This window comes from Ctenopharyngodon idella, chromosome 17 (assembly GCF_019924925.1).
Source record: "Ctenopharyngodon idella isolate HZGC_01 chromosome 17, HZGC01, whole genome shotgun sequence".
Lineage (NCBI taxonomy): Eukaryota > Metazoa > Chordata > Actinopteri > Cypriniformes > Xenocyprididae > Ctenopharyngodon > Ctenopharyngodon idella.
In genome coordinates, this window is record NC_067236.1 from 25,491,624 (window position 1) to 25,511,659 (window position 20,036).

The 20,036-nt window shown below is 36.6% G+C and overlaps 1 protein-coding gene across 1 annotated transcript; it reads left to right on the forward strand.

Moving 5' to 3' along the window:
• Positions 1-6,224: 6,224 nt before the first annotated feature.
• Positions 6,225-18,369, forward strand: ak7b (adenylate kinase 7b). Its single transcript, XM_051868252.1, has 18 exons — positions 6,225-6,488; positions 6,746-6,925; positions 7,058-7,166; positions 7,256-7,350; positions 7,457-7,567; positions 7,720-7,803; positions 7,905-7,993; positions 8,081-8,171; positions 8,248-8,325; positions 8,429-8,578; positions 8,713-8,841; positions 9,029-9,122; positions 9,241-9,369; positions 9,475-9,528; positions 10,288-10,485; positions 11,572-11,792; positions 17,804-17,962; positions 18,058-18,369. Exons 1-18 carry the CDS (start codon positions 6,399-6,401, stop codon positions 18,094-18,096), a joined length of 2,100 nt encoding a protein of 699 aa, XP_051724212.1. The 5' UTR covers positions 6,225-6,398; the 3' UTR covers positions 18,097-18,369.
• Positions 18,370-20,036: the final 1,667 nt, after the last annotated feature.

Genomic DNA, 20,036 nt, shown 5'->3' on the forward strand with positions numbered 1-20,036 from the left:
TTGTTTTGTGCTGTTTAAATCTGCAAAACGTGACCAAAAAAAAAAAAAAAAACTATGATTTTTTTTTTATTTTATTTTTTTTTATAATATTCTACCTGCTCTAACCAGCTTGATTAGTCTACCAAGTCTCTGCCCAGCTTTGACAAGATATGACCATATCATACCAGTCTGCCATCAGAAACGTATGTAATGTCATGTCTGTGGAGAAATATTCAAGCTCTACCTATTGTTTTACATGTTAGCTCATAATAGTATGATGAATATAACTTTTATCTTAGGCTAAAGCTTGACTTAAACAGACCTTCACTTACTACAATAGTAGCTATAGACCTTGTTTACAGCAGCGCCATCTTTAACGGGAATGACAGTGAGGCCGTGAGGAATTCACCGCAGAGTCCAAGTGGGTTGTACTGTTATTTAAAAGCACAAGATTTTTAAAAGATTTTTGGAATAAAATATATAAAAACCACTAGAACAGTTATATTTTGTTGACTTGTGTACATTATCCCAGATGTTTCTAAGAATGTTTAAATCCACAGAAATAAGCAATTTTAACCAGGACATGGACTGTGTATGTGCGTCGCCTATCAATAGCATCATACCTTCGTCGATTTCCAGTTTTATTTTGTAGAAACCATGGAAACACAAAAGATTTAATATATTATATCTTTGATTAGACAAGGGAACAACTGTTTGGACACATTTATAGACAGAAAACTAAGTTATATAGCTCAACATGTTTAGTCTTACTGTTTGAATCTCGTTTTCTTGCTTATATTAATATGATATTCTAATATTGATCTAGCTTACTGCAGTGTGCAACAAGTGTCTCATAGCAGCAGCTGAGCGAATGCACAGAGTAACGTTATAACATCATTTTCATCACACTCAAATGTATATAATATGATATAACAGCACTGTTATATCCGTTTCCGCTTTTTCCGGTCAAGCAAATGTGTTACCTCACATACGCTTGACCGGAAAAAGCGGAAGTGGCGACTGGCATAATAAAGGTTCCACTGCTCTCAAGACGTGTGTCACGCTCGTCTCTCATTAGCAATAGCTCCAGCGGTTCAGCTCCCACAGCACTCGGCCCTGCTCTGCTTCATACTACAGTAGCATTAATAATTTCATCCATGAATATGATTTCTGCCTGAGTGAGTCCTGTTGGATTCTTTTCCCCTGGCTGTGAGGTGAAGACGACATCTCCCATGATGCCATGCTTAATCTCGACGTCATCGAGCTACACCTTTGTTTCGATTAGGCGAACTCTAGTGGCGAAAATTTACATATTGTGCCTTTAATGTGTTTTTGAATTGATCTGCAAAATATCTTTCCAAGAAATTTCAGTAGACCAAAAAAAAAAAAAAAATGAGCTATGGAAAATTAACAAGTGATCTTGAGCTTTATACCACTTACAGCAGATGCCAAAAAAAAAAAAGCCTATCCCTCACACCAGTTTTCATACCTGTCATGGTACTGCTCAAAATAAGGGCTATTGCCATATATATATATATATATATATATATATATATATACATACAGTATCTCTCACAGAAGTGAGTGCACCCCTCACATTTTGGTAAATATTTTATTATATCTTTTCATGTGACAACACTGAAGAAATGACACTTTGCTACAATGTAAAGTAGTGAGTGTACAGCTTGTATAACAGTGTAAATTTGCTGTCCCCTCAAAATAACTCGACACACAGCCATTAATGCCTAAACCACTGGCCACAAAAGTGAGTACACCCCTGGGCCAATTAGCCATTTTCTATCCCCGGTTTCATGTGACTTGTTAGTGTTAGGTCTCAGGTGTGTTAAATTTGGTGTTATCACTCTTACTCTCTCATACTGGTCACTGGAAGTTCAACATGGCATCTCATGGCAAAGAACTCTCTGAGGATCTGAACAAAAGAATTGTTGCTCTACATAAAGATGGTGTAGGCTATAAGAAGATTGCCAAGACCCTGAAACTGAGCTGCAGCACGGTGGCCAAGACCATACAGCGGTTTAACAGGACAGGTTCCACTCAGAACAGGCCTCGCCATGGTCGACCAAAGAAGTTCAGTGCACGTGCTCAGCGTCATATCCAGAGGCTGTGTTTGGGAAATAGACGTATGAGTGTTGCCAGCATTGCTGCAGAGGTTGAAGGGGTGGGGGGGTCAGCCTGTCAGTGCTCAGACCATACGCCGCACACTGCATCAAATTGGTCTGCATGGATGCCGTCCCAGAAGGAAGCCTCTTCTGAAGATGATGCACAAGAAAGCCCGTAAACAGTTTGCTGAAGACAAGCAGACTAAGGAACCATGTCCTGTGGTCTGATGAGACCAAGATAAACTTATTTGGTTCAGATGGTGTCAAGCGTGTGTGGCGGCAACCAGGTGAGGAGTACAAAGACAAGTGTGTCTTGCCTACAGTCAAGCATGGTGGTGGGAGTGTCATGGTCTGGGGCTGCATGAGTGCTGCCGGCACTGGGGAGCTACAGTTCATTGAGGGAACCATGAATGCCAACAGAGCATGATCCCCTCCCTTCGGAGACTAGGCCACAGGGCAGTATTCCAACATGATAACGACCCCAAACACACCTCTAAGACGACCACTGCCTTGCTAAAGAAGCTGAGGGTAAAGGTGATGGACTGACCAAGCATGTCTCCAGACCTAAACCCTATTGAGCATCTGTGGGGCATCCTCAAACGGAAGGAGGAGGAGCGGAAGGTCTCTAACATCCACCAGCTCCGTGATGTCGTCATGGAGGAGTGGAAGAGGACTCCAGTGGCAACCTGTGAAGCTCTGGTGAACTCCATGCCCAAGAGGGTTAAGGCAGTGCTGGAAAATAATGGTGGCCACACAAAATATTGTCACTTTGGGCCCAATTTGGACATTTTCACTTAGAGGTGTACTCACTTCTGTGGCCAGCGGTTTAGACATTAATGGCTGTGTGGAGTTATTTTGAGGGGACAGCAAATTTACACTGTTATACAAGCTGTACACTCACTACTTTACATTGTAGCAAAGTGTCATTTCTTCAGTGTTGTCACATGAAAAGATATAATAAAATATTTGCCAAAATGTGAGGGGTGTACTCACTTCTGTGAGATACTGTATATATATATATATAATATATATATATATATATACACTGAACAAAATTATAAATGCAATACTTTGTTTTTGCCCCCATTTTTCATGAGCTGAACTCGAAGATCTAAGACTTATCTCTGTGCATTCAAAATGCCATCAAAAAAAAGGTGTGTAACCCCCTACTCAGGTCCTACTCGTCCCACTCTGCACGGGCCTCGAACCTGGGTCTCCGGTGTGGGAGTCGGACGTTCCAATGAGGAGGCTAAAGGCTGCAACCCCTAGTGTTAGTCGCTAGAGCATGTCTTGAGACTAGAGGAGAAGAGAACACCGCTCCAAAGTGCCAGACGCCATCAAATGTGAGCATTTGCCCACTCAAGTCGGTTACGACGAACTGCAGTCAGGTCGAGACCCCGATGAGGACGACGAGCATGCATGAGCTTCCCTGAGATGGTTTCTAACAGTTTGTGCAGAAATTCTTTGGTTATGCAAACCGATTGTTGCAGCAGCTGTCCGTGTGGCTGGTCTTAGATGATCTTGGAGGTGAAGATGCTGGATGTGGAGGTCCTGGGCTGGTGTGGTTACATGTGGTCTGCGGTTGTGAGGCCAGTTGGATGTACTGCCAAATTCTCTGAAACGCCTTTGGAGACGGCTTATGGTAGAGAAATTAACATTCAATTCACGGGCAACAGCTCTAGTGGACATTCCTGCAGTCAGCATGCTAATTGCACACTCCCTCAAAACTTGCGACATCTGTGGCATTGTGCTGTGTGATAAAACTGCACATTTTAGAGTGGCCTTTTATTGTGGCCAGCCTAAATCACACCTGTGCAATAATCATGCTGTCTAATCAGCATGTTGATATGCCACACCTGTGAGGTGGATGGATTATCTCGACAAAGGAGAAGTGCTCACTAACACAGATTTAGACAGATTTGTTAACAATATTTGAGAGAAATAGGCCTTTTGTGTACATAGAAAAAGTCTTAGATCTTTGAGTTCAGCTCATGAAAAAAAAAAGGGGAAAAAAACAAAAGTGTTGCGTTTATAATTTTGTTCAGTGTGTGTGTGTATATATATATATATATATATATATATATATATATATACACGCATCATGTATGGTGCGTCATGTAAAAAATGTAGCCGATGGAGTTACATTGAATGGGTTTATAGCTAATAAGCAAGACGCTCGCGTTATAAACCCATTCAATCTAGACATTGTTAGTTTAGGTACTCATTTGCTTGCTCATGACAAATAGCAACACAGCAAAAAGTATTTCTAATATGTTGGACCTTTTATTGAGAGTAGCCTACATTTACCTGAGACGTGCCTTCACAAGCACCTGTAAGAGCTTTTGTGATGTTTGAGTCGATGGAGGCGCGACATGCGAAAGGTGCGTTTGCAGAATATGCTGTATTTTTGTAAGTCCGCTAGGTGCCGCTAGTGTCACAGAAACGACATACTTCACCTTTAAACGTATCAGTTTAGGACACAGATCTAAATCAGACACGACAAAGTTGAAATTATGCAAACTGATGACTTTAACAAACGCACAGACTATCGATTAACATCCTCTGATAGGTTACAGCAAAGAACTTATACTTCTATACTCTTTGGTTACAGTAGGACTGTCTAAGTTTCATAAAAAAAATCCCTATGTAGAAAATGAAATACTGTGAAAATAGTTTTAGTTATGATTTTTTCCCCCGTTTGATTAGTTAGTTTTATATCAAATACAATGTGATTTTCGGTGATCGAGATCTGGCAGCAGCTCATTTTTTCTTTTGGGCAAGCTATCAGCTCACAGCTTATTCTGCTTAAGAAATTCGCCATAGGCCAGCAAACCAATGAGAACGCGGGACAATGATGACGTTCCATAACAAAAGCGCGAAGGCGGAAAAGCTGCTGTAGATCCTTAGACAGATTTGTCATTCATTTAGGATACCCCCAGCTAAAAGCTTTTGGAATTTACGCTTCCAGGATATTAAGTGGGAGAAGGTTTTTTTTTTTGTTTCCAGGAGATACTGTGTCATCAATAAGATTCACGAGGTTTCATTTAAAGTTATTCATTGTATTTACCCAGTTAATCAGGTTATTAAAAAATGTAAGAAAGATATTGATTTGAAATATCTGTTTTGTATTTTGAATGATGAGGCTATTTATCATCTTTTTTTTCTTTTTTTTTTTAGTGTATTTGCACTAAATTGTTCTGGTATGATTTTGAGGTCTTTTTTAAGGAGATCTCTGGAACTGACATTAATTTGGAGGACAAAAATATTTTATTTTTTATGATAAGCAAGAAAAAAGAAAATTTGTTTTGTTCTTAATTTTATTATTTTAGGGAAATATCACATTCATAAATGTTGATGGGCAAAAAATACACCTAGTTTTATACAATTTAAATTTGAGCTTTGTCATTATCTTAAATCATTGGAGGGTGTAAGGAACACCAAAGCAAAAAAGACTATAGACTGTTGCAAGGCCTTGAAATTCTATTATTTTTTGTAATTATAGATATGGATTTGATTTCAGTACCCCTCTGTATATGGTTATTTATCCTTGTATTGTTTATCTTTAATTTATTTTTATTTATTTATTTATTTTTATTTTTCTATTGTTATTCTTATAATGTATATGTTCTTTTTTGCTGTTGTTGTTATTATTATTATTATTATTATTTTGTATTATTGTTATTTTTATTTAGTTGTGGGGGATTTTTTCTGAATAAAGCATTAAAAAAAAAAATAATAATAATAATAAAAAGCTGCTGTAGATCAGCTTACCCGGAAGTCTCCGTAACTGGCAGATTTAAAGACAATTACCATCGTTTGGCAAATAAATAAATTACAGACAGTTACATACGCATTGCCAATAATGTAGGCTTTATAGTACATCTCAAACAAGGGATTTAATAGTAATTTATAATTTTAATATTAATTGCCGAGTCCACGAATGGCTTGGGTATGCAGAGCATTCGCAGCTTATATGGACCGCACCCCACTGCTATGTATATATATATATATATATATATATATATATATATATATATATATATATATATATAAAATTCATTACTTTGTCATCTAAACACCGCATTAAAAGGTTTTTTTTTTTTTTTTTTTTTTTTTTTTTTTTTTTTGTAGATGATACAAAAAAAATATATCATTTATATAAATATTTATATATTATTTATAGAGGCTTTTTAAGCGCCTAGACAAATTAACCACGATGCGTTTAGTTTTATATTTTAGTTATGTAGACAGTGCGAACGCATCCGTGTCCTAGCAACAGAACAACAACAACAACACAGGATGGCGGACAAGACTGAGGAGAGACTGCCAAACTCTAGACGGGTTTTTATTAATAATGTTGATCAATATGCAACGAAAAATATCGCAAAGGTAAGATATTTTATTACTTTTAACAATATTGTATTATTGCGCCGTAATTGTTACAAGCGTTACAAATGCATCCCTCTAAATATAACACATAGTCGATCATTTTATTTGAGAAAACATGTAATGTCTAATACTTAAGGTGGAGTTTGAACAATTGGGTAACGTTAGCTAGTTTCAGATGAATTATAACATATCGCATCAAGACACTGCTTGAAATAAGGGCTTTTATGCACACACTTTATTATCCTGTCTATGTTTAGTTTTTAGACTCGTGTGTAGTTGGTGCATCTCTTGTGGAGTTCGGAGAGGCTGATGTGGAGGAAGAGGACGACAGGCTTCAGGATGAGCAACCAAAAATCAAAGATGCAACCTTCCAGATTGTGGGAACAGTTTCCAGCCAAACAGAGGAAAAGCGCAGTTTTATCTCTGAAGAGTACATCGTAAATAAATCAACTATTTACTACAGCATTATGAAGACGACATTTATAAGTTGTACCTTCTGTCACTTTACTATATAGGCTTTTTTTATTTATTTTTTTATTTTTTTATCACATCCTTTTCCTCCCTACCAGCACTTGAAGCATGAAGAGCTTCTCCATCATCTGATGCAATGTGATGTGATAATTTATGATATTACTCAGCATCCCGATCAGATAGATGAAGCACAGTGGGCTGTCTCAGGTATCACATTTTTATTGAATCCACGTGCTGCTTCCTGCTATGAACATTTTTATTGAGCAGATGCTAGTTAAATTATGATCCAATCACAGCTCTTCATGAAGAAATTGACACGTTTTCTGGGCACAAGATGTTTATCCTGGTGTCAACCATCATGACATGGGCTACGACTAAACCAGTCGATAAAGTAGGAATAATTAAATTTAAGAACAGTTATCAATTAAGTACTTTCTGGATCAGCATGTAAACACGATTAAAAGGTTGTACTAATGAATATTTTAACTTCTCAATAGGATGATCCAGATATTCCTTTTACAGATGAGCACTACAGGAAAAGAAAAGCACACCCCAACTTCCATGATCATATCAGTTTGGAGAAACTTGTGGTCAAATTAGGCAAAACTGTAAGCAAGAAGCCTTGGGGGATAATAATTTTTCCATTTTAGTTGAAAATGTATGCAATATTAAACAGTTGTACACACTATTTATGGTAAGATAAACACTTCAAGTGAGCAGCTTTAAAAGTGTGAAGTTCATATTTATTCATGATTTTCAGAAAAGCTCCCAGTTCTCTACATATGTTGTTGCATCAGGGATACAATATGGAATGGGAGAACATATGTTTCACTTGTTTTTTAAGGTAAATCAGTGGATAGACAATTTAAAAAGATTACTTTTGTTAATACTTTGTAATAACTGAAATGTTGAAAATAGTTTGTTCTGTTTTGTTGCTCTATGTAGATGTCATGGATGGGCGAAGTCTCCAAGGTGCCCATCTTTGGAGATGGTTCCAATATTATCCCCACTATTCACATCAATGATCTTGCAGGGTTAGTATAATTGTGGAGCTTTTTATGACATTATCCATGCAAAAGCTAAATTACCAGGCATTTACCAGTACATCTGTTTGATTCAAGGGTCATCCAAAATGTCATTGACCACAAGCCAAAGTCACAATACTTTGTTGCTGTTGATGACTCCAAAAACACAATGGAGGATATCATAAAGGTGAGATTTTACACATTCAGTATGTTTTTGTTTTGAAAATTAATGGTTCTCATGCAAGGAAATCTTCTTCCTCAAGGCAGTAACACTCGTGCTTGGACCAGGAAAAACACAGAATGTTTCAAAAGAGGAGATTTATCTCATACGGGAGCTGACTGTAAGAATCAATGTCAATATTGTTCTGACATTCTACAGAAAAGAATATCAATATTGTACATTTCTGGTTTTCTATCAACTATGATATTTTTTATTTTCTTCAGCAAACAGATATTGATTCTTTGCTTGTCAACCTTCGTATTGAAGCACTGTATGTGAAAGAGAATTTTAACATCCAGTGGGTGTCAGAAAATGGCATGGTTGAAAACATTGAGCAGATCACTGAAGAATACAAGCAGACCAGGGGATTGTTGGTACGTTGAAGGTTGAAATGCTCTAGTTATATGTTTATTTTTGATACTTCTTTTATTTTGAAAATCACTGTGTGCTATGTTTGAGTAAATCTAAAGTTTCACAGTACAAGCACCTGTGTTTGTGTGTGTCCCAGCCCCTTCGTATCTGCATCCTGGGACCACCTGCTGTTGGAAAGAGCACTATAGCAGAGAGGATATGCAAGCATTACAAACTTCATCATGTTAAACTTAAGGAGACAATCACTGAAACATTAGACAGCCTGGTCAGTGTTATACAACACACAGCATTTATTCAGAAGAATCAAAGCATGTTTAAATAATTCAGATTTTATATAAAAAATAATAATAATATTGATGTAAATAGCTCCTGCAGTGACCTTTTCTGTTTTTATACATTGAAAATATATAAATTGTATAGATTTTATACTGATGCTTAGTTGAATTATTCAGGAGTTGTGTGTTCATACGGAGGATGTGGAAAATGATGAGGGTGAAGCTCAGGAGTTTCTGGACACTCTGAAGGAAAACATGAATGAGAATGAAGGTTGTATGTTTGTAATTTTTTAGGTGCTATATGTAGAAATTATATATATAATTTGAGAGATCTTTCCAATTTTGTTTAGCTCATATATACTGTTTATATATATATTTTTTTCTTTTAGGACAACTGGATGATCAATATGTGATTCGTATAATGAGGGACAAACTCAGAACTAAACCCTGTATGAACCAGGGCTTCGTTTTAGATGGTTTTCCGAAGACATATGAGCAGGCGAAGCAGTTATTTACTGGTGAGAAATTTGCCTTTTTTAGGTGATATATTAACAAATTAAATCATGATTCTGATTAATAATACATGAGTTTTGATTTGCTGCATTTATTTAAATATTCAACAGGTGATGAAGAGCCTGAAGACTTGCAATCTAAACATGAGAAAAAGATCATCCCAGGTCTGTAATTTATTATGTATAATACAGATTAGAAATGCCTCCCTCCCCCTGACTTTTCCATCATAATTATTAGCCTTAAGATTTGAATCTTGCATGATTGATTTGAACTCATTTAACTACAGTACTATTCAAAATTTTCATGCCCACTTTCATGCTCACCAAGGCTGAATACAGTAAAAATTGTAAAAATACAGTAAAATCAGTAATATTGTGAAATATTATTACACTTTAAAATAACTATTTTATATTTTAATATATTTTCAAATGTATTTTATTCATATGATGGCAGAACTGAATTTTCAGCATCATTACTCCAGTCTTCAGTGTCACATGATCCTTCGGAAATCATTCTAATATGCTGATTTGAAACTTTTCTTATTATTATCAATGTTGAAAACATACTTCTTAATATTTTTGTGGAAACTGATAATTTTTTTTTTTTTCAGGTTCTTCCACGAATAGAAAGTTCATAAGAATAGAATCTATTTGAAAAAAATCTTTTGTATCATAATAAATGTCTTTACTAACACATTAAAGTATCCTTGCTGAATAAAAACCTTATTGAGCCAATTTAGCTCTATTTTTACTTTTTAGAGATCTTTGCAATTTTGTTCAGCTCAGCTTTACATAATAGTGCTAACTTTTGTGAAAATGTTCAACAAGAGATGTTGTATTTGTAGACCGAATACCCCCAACTAATTTAAAAGACTTTAAAAATCACTATGATACTAAAGAAACAATATTCTGTCTGTTCTCTAGAGTTTGTGTTCTCTGTTGATGCCACTGACGATTTCCTGAAAAACCGCGTTCTGAATCTACCCGAGACTGTTGTAGAGGGAACTTCCTACACCCCTGAACAGTTCCTACACCGCTTGGCCCGTTTCAGAGAGAGAAATGTAGAGGATCAAACAGTACTGAACTACTTTGAGGACCTAGAGATTCATCCTGAGCACTTAGGTAACACTGAAGGAGTAAACCAAATCATGTTTTAATGAAGTGCAGTAATACTACATCTGTTGAGCTAGCTAATACAGACCAAGCATAAAGGTACAGTCACATTTACAGCAAATTTTCTGCAAATTTTCATTGACGAAATCCAGTCATTTCAATAGAAATCCAAGCAAATTTTGCATAATGGTAAAAGATTTACACATACAGATTTCGCAATGGGTTCACTAGAAAGGTTTGTTTGGTTTGGAAGTGACTTCTGTTTAAGATGCACTTTATAGGATGTGTTCACACTTGGCAGGTTTGGTTTGATTAAAATAAAATCTAGTGCAATTGCTGTTTGACTCATACGCATGCCATCCAAACCTTGGTGTGAGCATCAAAATGGTGAAGAAAGGTGGTTTAAGTGACTGAACGTGACATGTTTGTTGGTGCCAGACAAACTGGTCTGAGTATTTCATAAACTCCTGATCTACTGGGAATTTTACGCACAACCATCTGGTTGAAAAAGGTCTGAAAAAAAAAATATATATCCATTATCCAGTGAGAGAACAGGAAGCTCAGGCTACAATTCGCACAGGCTCACCAAAATTGGACAATAGAAGATTGGAAAAACGTTGCCTGGTCTGATAATAAAGGCAAGATAACGCCATGTCACAAAAGCTCTAATCATCTCAACATGACAACGAGTTCACTATACTCAGATGGCCTCTGCAGTGTGAACGTTAAATGAACGAGGACTAGATGTATCATTTTCTTTTTTGGTCTGGGCCAAATGATTCAAGAGAACTGAACTACAAGTGTGAACACACCCTTACATCACTACAATATTGGCAATTAAAATAGACCTTTTTTGCAGATAAAATTTCAGCAATGTGACCTCACCTTTAGGATTGGTATTGTGATGTTTCAACAGTTTTGACAGGCATCTCACGATACCTTGCTTGAAAAGTGTGCTTGTGCTGAATTTCTTTACAATAAATAAGACTTTTGATTAACTAATGCCATTATATTAATTTAGTAATTAAAGTGTCTAAATGAAAGTAAATTTTTTTTAGACCTCTGTATATCCATTTTCCTCTACTGTTATTTCAGACATTACAAGCAATGATGACAGTGAGTACCTGCTGGTCATAGAGAAGATTTGCAAAAAAATAGGCAAGCCGAAGAACTATGGGCTGATCTCAGAGGAGGTGGAGGAAGAAAAGCGACGACAAGCTGAACAGCAGCTAAAGGAACAGGCAGCACAGAGGGCCGAGGCAGAGCGGCGGGAGGAAGAAGAGGCCCAACAGAGAGATCAGCGTTGGGGAGAGTGGGTAAGTACCTGTCATTAATTATCTGATAACCACTGTGGATTCAGTACTTCATATATATATGAAGAGCTCCATTGCAAAAACCTCAAAGTCCAACTGACATCTTTTCTTTTAAATGAGCATTTATTTATCAGGCTCCTATGTTTAGGTTCAGTAATTTCACTTTGATGGAAATGTAAAGGTTGTTAGTTATTGAAATGTCTTATTTTCAAAAAATGTCACTTTTGACTTGTCTTAGCTGCAAAACCAACTAAGTCCATGTGTGCTTTTTTGCAGAAACCTTTAAGTCCACCTCTTTGGACAACAAGACAAAGTAAATGTCTGTTTCTGTCAGTTATACAGCAGCAAAAGGAACACTGTTGTGTTTACTTACTACTCGCAAAATCCTGTTATTGCCACTGTAACAATGGACAAAACATGATAAAAACTTGCAGCTCGGCAATTGAAGACAGATCATACGCACACCGTCATTCATCTTCAAATCATATGATTCAATTGCGTATAATTGCGTCTTCCGCTTGGTTCTTTGGTGGACTTAAATGGCTTTTGCTGACAAAGGGAAGTGGCGTTTAGTGGTTTCCACTAATGAACTGGTATTTCTTAAGCCCTGGGTATAATTAATTTTTTTTATGCGTACGCTCGTGTACGCGCACAGCCTTACAAAGTATACTTCATTTGACTCATACGCATACACAGGTGTTCGACGCATGCGCAGTTTTGAGCAATCTCCCGCTACGCATAAAAAATGAAGTATACTTTGGGCTTTAATGGGCTGACACCTGGATTTAGAGGATTTGACGTGAAAGTATTTGCAGCATTCGCTCAATATCATTATCTCATTTTTGACAGAGGTAGCATTTAGCGGCTTTTGCATCTGAACTCTTCATATATATTTATATATATTTTTATATTTTCATATATTTATATGTATACACGTTATGTATGTATGTGTGTATATATATATATATATATATATATATATATATATATAGCGTAAATAAGTCCACCATTGAAAAGTAACATTTTAAACATCTCAATGAACACAAAAACAATTTCTAAAATGTTGACAAGACTAAATTTAATATAACATCTGTTTAACTTGAATTATGAATGTTATTAACTGTCTAACATGAAATTAAGGTTAATAATATAACTTAGATTACACATTTTTCAGTTTTACTCAAATTAGGGTGATGCAAAAATGAGTACACCCCACAACAAAAACTACTACATCTAGTACTTTGTATGGCCTCCATGATTTTTAATGACGGCACCAAGTCTTCTAGGCATGGATTGAACAAGTTGGTGACATTTTGCAACATCTATCTTTTTTCATTCTTCGAGAATGACCTCTTTTAGAGACTGGATGCTGGATGGAGAGTGATGCTCAACTTGTCTCTTCAGAATCCCCCATAGGTGTTTGATTGGGTTCAGATCAGGAGCCAATGAATCACTTTCACCCTGTTCTTCTTCAGAAATCCAACAGTGGCCTTAGATGTGTGTTCAGGATCATTGTCATGTTGGAAAAGCAAACAACGACCAAGGGCACGGAGCGATGGTAGCATCTTCTCTTTCAGTATAGAGCAGTACATCTTTGAATTCATGATGCTATCAATGAAATGCAGCTCCCTGACACCAGCAGCACTCATGCAGCCCCACATAAGGACACTGCCACCACCATGTTTCACTGTAGGCACCATGCATTTTTCTTTGTATTCCTCACCTTTGCGACACCATACAGTTTAGAAGCCATCAGTTCCAAAAACATTTATCTTGGTCTCATCACTCCAGAGTATAGAGTCCCAGTAGTCTTCATCTTCATCTTCGTCAGCATGGGCCCTGGCAAACTCTAGGCGGGCTTTTTTGTGCCTGGGCTTTAGGAAAGGCTTCTTTCGTGGACAGCACCCATGCATGCCATTCCTCTGCAGTGTACGCCGTATTGTGTCACTGGAAATAGTCACCCCAGTTTGGCTTTCTACTTCTTTAGATAACTGCAGTGAACTTGCATGCAGATTTTCTTCAACCCTTCTCATCAGAAGACGCTCCTGTCGAGGTGTTAACTTCCGTGGACGACCTGGACGTCTCTGTGAGATGGTTGCAGTTCCATCTTTTTTAAATTTTTGTACCACTTTTGCTATAGTATTCTGACTGATAAGTAAAGCTTTGCTGATCTTCTTGTAGCCTTCACCTTTCTGGTGTAAAGAAATTATTTTCTTTCTCTGGTCTTGCGACATTTCTCTTCCATGTGGTGCCATTGCTGACAGCATGAAATGGGAAGGGATTTTAACACCCTTTTATAGTCAACTGTCTGCTGGACACCTGTGTAATGAATAATTAGACTCACCTGTGGTTGAATTCTTGTTAAATTAGACATTTGTAGTCTAAAATTTAGCGTTGCTCCAGAGACTTTCAGTGGGGTGTACTCATTTTTGCATCACCCTAATTTGAGTAAAACTGAAAATTTTGTTCTCTAAGTTTTATTATTAACCTTACTTTCATGTTATAAGTTAAACAGATGTTATATTAAACTTGTCAAGTTACATTATGTTGACAAGACATTAAGTCTTGTCAACATTTTTGTGTTCATTGAGATATTGTTTAAAATGTATAAATACTGAGTTTAGGTCAGTAATCCCAACAGCAGTCATGGGGAAGTCTGCTGACTTGACAGTTGTCCAGAAGACGATCATCAAGACCCTCTACAATGAAGGTAAGCCACAGAGGGTCATTGCTGAAAGAGCTGGCTGTTCGCGGAGTGCTGTGCCAAAGCATATTCATGGAAGGTTGACTGGAAGGAAAAAGTGTGGTAGGAAAAGGTGTACAAGTGAAAGGAATGATTGCAGGCTTGAGAAGATTGTCAGGCGAAGCTGATTTAAGAACTTAGGAGAGCTTCAAAAGGAGTGGACTGAAGCTGGAGTCAGCGCATCAAGAGCCACCGCACACAGACGTCTTCAGGAAATGGGCTACAACTGTCACATTCCACGTACCAAGCCACTTCTGAACCAAAGACAACGTCAGAAGCGCATTACCTGGGCTAAGGAGAAAAAGAACTGGACTGTTGCTCAGTGGTCCAAAGTCCTTTTTTCAGATGAAAGTAAATTTTGCATTTCATTTGGAAATCAAGGTCCCAGAGCCTGGAGAAAGAGTGGAGAGGCACAGAAACCATGTTGCTTGAAGTCCAGTGTGAAGTTTCCACAGTCAGTGATGATTTGGGCTGCCATGTCATTTGCTGGTGTTGGTCCACTGTGTTTTCTGAAGTCCACTGTGTTTTCTGAAGTCCACAGTCAACACAGCCACCTACAAGGAAATTTTAGAGCACTTCATGCTTCCTTCTGCTGACAAGCTTTATGGAGATGCTGATTTCATTTTCCAGCAGGATTTGGCACCTGCCCACACTGCCAAAAGTACCAAAAAGCTGGTTCAATGACCATGGTGTTACTGTGCTTGATTGGCCAGCAAACTCGCCTGACCTGAACCCAATAGAGAATCTATGTTGGTATTGTCAAGAGGAAGATGAGAGACAACAGACCCAACAATGCAGATGACCTGAAGGCCGCTATCAAAGCAACCTGGGCTTCCATTACACCTGAGCAGTGCCACAGGCTGATTGCCTCCATGCCACGCTGCATTGATGCAGTAATTCATGCAAAAGGAGGCCCAACCAAGTATTGAGTGCATAGAAATGAACATACTTTTCAGAAGCCTGACATTTCTATTTAAAATATCCTTTTTTTGATTGATCTTATGAAGTATTCTAATTTATTGAGATGATGAGATGATGGTGAATTGGTGGGTTTTTGTTAAATTTGAGCCAAAATCATCACAATTAAAAGAACCAAAGACTTAAAGTACTTCAGTCTGTGTGCACTGAATTTATTTAATACACGAGTTCCACAATTTGAGTTGAATTACTGAAATAAATGAACTTTTCCACGACATTCTAATTTATTGAGATGCATCTGTATATATATATAAAGGGATTTAAGATGAAAAGGCGTGGATACAGTTATTTTTGCACCTGATCTTAACCTTAATGCATATTTCCCTGTCAGGCTGCTACATTTATGGGCAAAGAGTATATAAATGATAAATGCAATGTCAGTTACTAAGATTTGCGGAAGTCAACTGGTATTTGTGCCATTATTTACCGCCCAAAAAAGGCACGTGTTAACTGTTTTTGTGCCTGACATAACATTGAATTTAGATACTGTCAGTAGATCACACGCAGAACTTTAAACTACCATCTGCGTTTTTATTAGATTGCAGCCACCTGCTAATTTGTCCTCTTTAGAAGAACTGCAGGAAGATCGCTCTCTCTCTCTCTCTCTCTCTATATATACAGGTGCTGGTCATATAATTAGAATATCATCAAAAAGTTCATTTTTTTATTATAAATTATTTTTAAAAATGAAACTTTCATATATTCTAGATTCCCTACATGTAAAGTAAAACATTTCAAAAGTTTTTTTTTTTAATTTTGATGATTAGAGCGTACAGCTCATGAAAGTCCAAAATCCAGTATTTCAAAATATTAGAAGATTTCCTAAGATCAATCAAAAAATGGATTTGCAAAACAGAAAAGTTCAAGTTCTTTAAAGTATGTTCTTTTGTGCACTCAATACTTGATCGGCAGGACATATTACAGCAAATGACTTGCTCCTAGCACAAATTACTGCATCAGTGAAGTGTGGCATGGAAGTGATCAGCCTGTGGCACTGCTGAGGCACTATTGAGCCTTCAGATCATCTGTATATTGTTGGATGGACTGTTTCTCATCTTTCTCTAGAAAATATCCCATAGATTCAGGTCAGGCATATTGGCTGGCCAATAAAGCACAGTAATATCATGGTCAGCAAACCACTTGGAAGTGGTTTTTGCACTGTGGGCAGATGCTAAAGTCCTGCTGGAAAAGGAAATCAGCATCTCCATAAAGCTTGTCAGCAGATGGAAGCATAAAGTGCTCCAAAATCTCCTGGAAGATGGCTGCATTGACTTTGCACTTGATAAAACACAATGGACCAACACCAGCAGACGTCACGGCCCCCCCAAATCATTATTGACTTCAGAAACTTCACACTACACTTTTAAGCAGCTTGGATTCTGTGCCTCTCCAGTCTTCCTTCAGACTCTGGGACCATGATTTCAACATGAAATGCAAAATTTACTTTTATCTGAAAAGAGGACTTTCGACCACTGTTCACTGTCCAGTTCTTTTTCTCATTAGCCCAGGTAAGATGCTTCTGACGTTGTCTTTGGTTCAGAAGTGGCTTGGTAGTCCTTTTCCTGAAGATGTCTGAGTGTGGTGACTCTTGATGCGCTGACTCCGGCTTCATTCTACTCATTGTGAAGCTCTCCCAAGTGTTTGAATCGGCTTTACTTGACAGTATTCTCAAGCTTGCGGTCATCCCTGTTGCTTGTGCACCTTTGCCTACCCAATTTCTTCCATCCAGTCAACTTTGCATTTAATATGCTTTGATACATCACTCTGTAAACAGCCACCCCATTCAGTAATGACCTTCTGTGACTTACTCTCTTTGTGGAGGGTGTCAATGATTGTCTCCTGGACCATTGCCAAGTCAGCAGTCTTCCCCATTAGTGTTGTTTCAAAGAACAAAAGATACCCAGAATTTATACTGTAGGGATGGTCATTTAATGAAACTCAAATGTAAATATTCTAATATTTTGAGATACTGGATTTTGGACTTTCATTAGCTGTACGCTCTAATCAACAAATTAAAAAAAAAAAAACTTTTGAAATGTTTTACTTTGCATGTAGGGAATCTAGAATATATGAAAGTTTCATTTTTTAAAATAATTTACAATAAAAAAATGAACTTTTTCACGATATTCTAATTATATGACCAGCACCTGTATACTTTGATTTGCACTAATATAATTTTTGCCATTTAAAATGATTTTTTTTTTTTATTATTGTCATTTCATGTTTTGCAATTGCAGAAAAAATATGTTAGGCTATAGCTCATCAATGAGATTGGTGGTGTGTGTGTTTTAAGAAACAGCATCTTGAGGAGGTGAGGAGACAAGAACATGACTTGTTGGAATCTCAGTCAGGACCTTTCAGGAACTACCTGATGAGGGATGTGATGCCCACTCTCACCCAAGGGCTCATTGAATGCTGTACAATACGTCCTGATGACCCCATAGACTTCCTGGTAGGTTGGTCCTCCTAATAATAGCTGCACCTTAGTTTAATTGAAGGTATTTACTGGAAATTGTAAAATTGTCTCTGTCATTTTGTATCTTTCAGGCTGAGTACCTTCTCAAAAATAATCCTCAAGCACAATAAAACGCGGACATTTTTTGCCCTTGGTTTCATCTGCAAGTATAACTTCAGTTGTTTTTTGTTCTAGAGAGATTTATCTCAGTCTTAATGTTAATTTAAAGTCTAAATCTTTAATATACAATCCATGATTTTTGAATAATAATTATGCAGTAATGCTGTAATTAATAAATACAATGCAAATCAAATGGAAAAATTCCTTTCTTCCATTATGTTTATCTACTTGTGCATTTAAAATGCGGAAAACATCATAATAAAATAAAAGCTTGGTAGAATGAAGCTGGTAATTGGAAGTTCATTTGTGGAAAGTATGTCCATCATGTCATGATTACTCTGATTTGTCCTCTGCTAAATGTTAAGGATAATTGTTACAAATGGCAGATGATTACCAGACCCTTTTAGATAGAACATAATAAATTTCATTAGTAAAATAAACAAAATACTGCACTTTAGTTAGTGCCTTAATATGATAATAAATTAACATACTCCTGAACTCTAGTTTCTCCTTTCACAAACAGAATATTAAATACTACAATTATACAATGCAGAAAGTCCACAAAGTGTCCAGTTTACAATAGGCAATATTATTCTCCAAGGCATGAAGAATAATATGGTAATCGTTTGCAGAAGGTGGAGATTAAAAATAAAGCAGGTAGGAATTTACAACAAGTCAAGTGGAACGATAATAGATGTACAGCTGCTAAGGATGAGATCGTGTATGACAAAGCACAGGTGCATGAGGTTAGGCAGAAATATTGGCTGTCTGTAATATGGATGGGCCCCGGAGTGGAAACTGTTTATGAATCTGTTGATCAGCACTTTTGATGCTGCACAAACTTTTAAAACATCAGCTCTTTGGGTCTGTAAGAGTGTCAATATTAAATTCAGCTACTCAAATAGGCAAATGTCAGTGATCGGAGATATGATAATTTAACATAACCTTCTTTGACCTTTAAATGTAAATATTGCATTAGGAAAAATGAATCATATGTAATATGCTAAAGATAACATTGTTCATGGCATGTTTCAAAGCCAAAATACTTTATAACATTTTATTGTAGCCTACATTGGCTTAGTTTACATAAAATGTTTACTCAAAAATTCTGTACACTTTAATATATACACTACCATTAAAACCATCTGGTATTTTTTTTTTTTTTTTTAAATACTCTATTGAAATATAAGAATATATTTGAAATATAGTCTTTTATGCTCACCAAAGCCACATTTATTTTATTAAAATACAATTAAAAACAATAGTAATATTCTGATATTATTACAATTTAAAAGCAACTGTTTTGTATTTGAATGTGTATTTAAAAATGTAATTTATTCCTGTGATGTCAAAGCTGAATTTTCAGCATCATTACTGCAGCCTTCAGTGTCACATGATCCTTCAGAAATCATTCTAATATGATGATTTGGTGCTCAAACATTTTTAATAATTATCAACATTTAAAACTGTTGAGCTGCTATTTTTGTGGAAACCGTGATACATTTTTTTTTTCCCCCCAGGATTCTTTGATCACAATAATTTTTTTATATAATTATTTTGTAATAATGTAAAAGTCTTTACTGTTACTTTTGATTATCCTTGCTAAATAAAAATATCATAGTAAAATCTGTACTGAAAAATCTGTACTGTATACTTTTTACAGCCACAATGTTTTCAAGACTGGCAGGTTACTGAACATACCACTAGATGGCATTCCTCCCCAAGCAATATAAGACATATATCCCTCCACGACCACTGAGATTGAGACAGCTGAGTTGACCACATTCTGTACAAACATTTATGTACAGTATGTTGAACAATTTAGGCCTAAAGAATATATATCTATTGCAAACTTACAAATATCAACATGCTCTTTTTTTCTCAGTGTTTGCACCTTTGTATCTATAAAACACCTCTATTGATAATTTAATAAAATAACCAATTCAGCAGC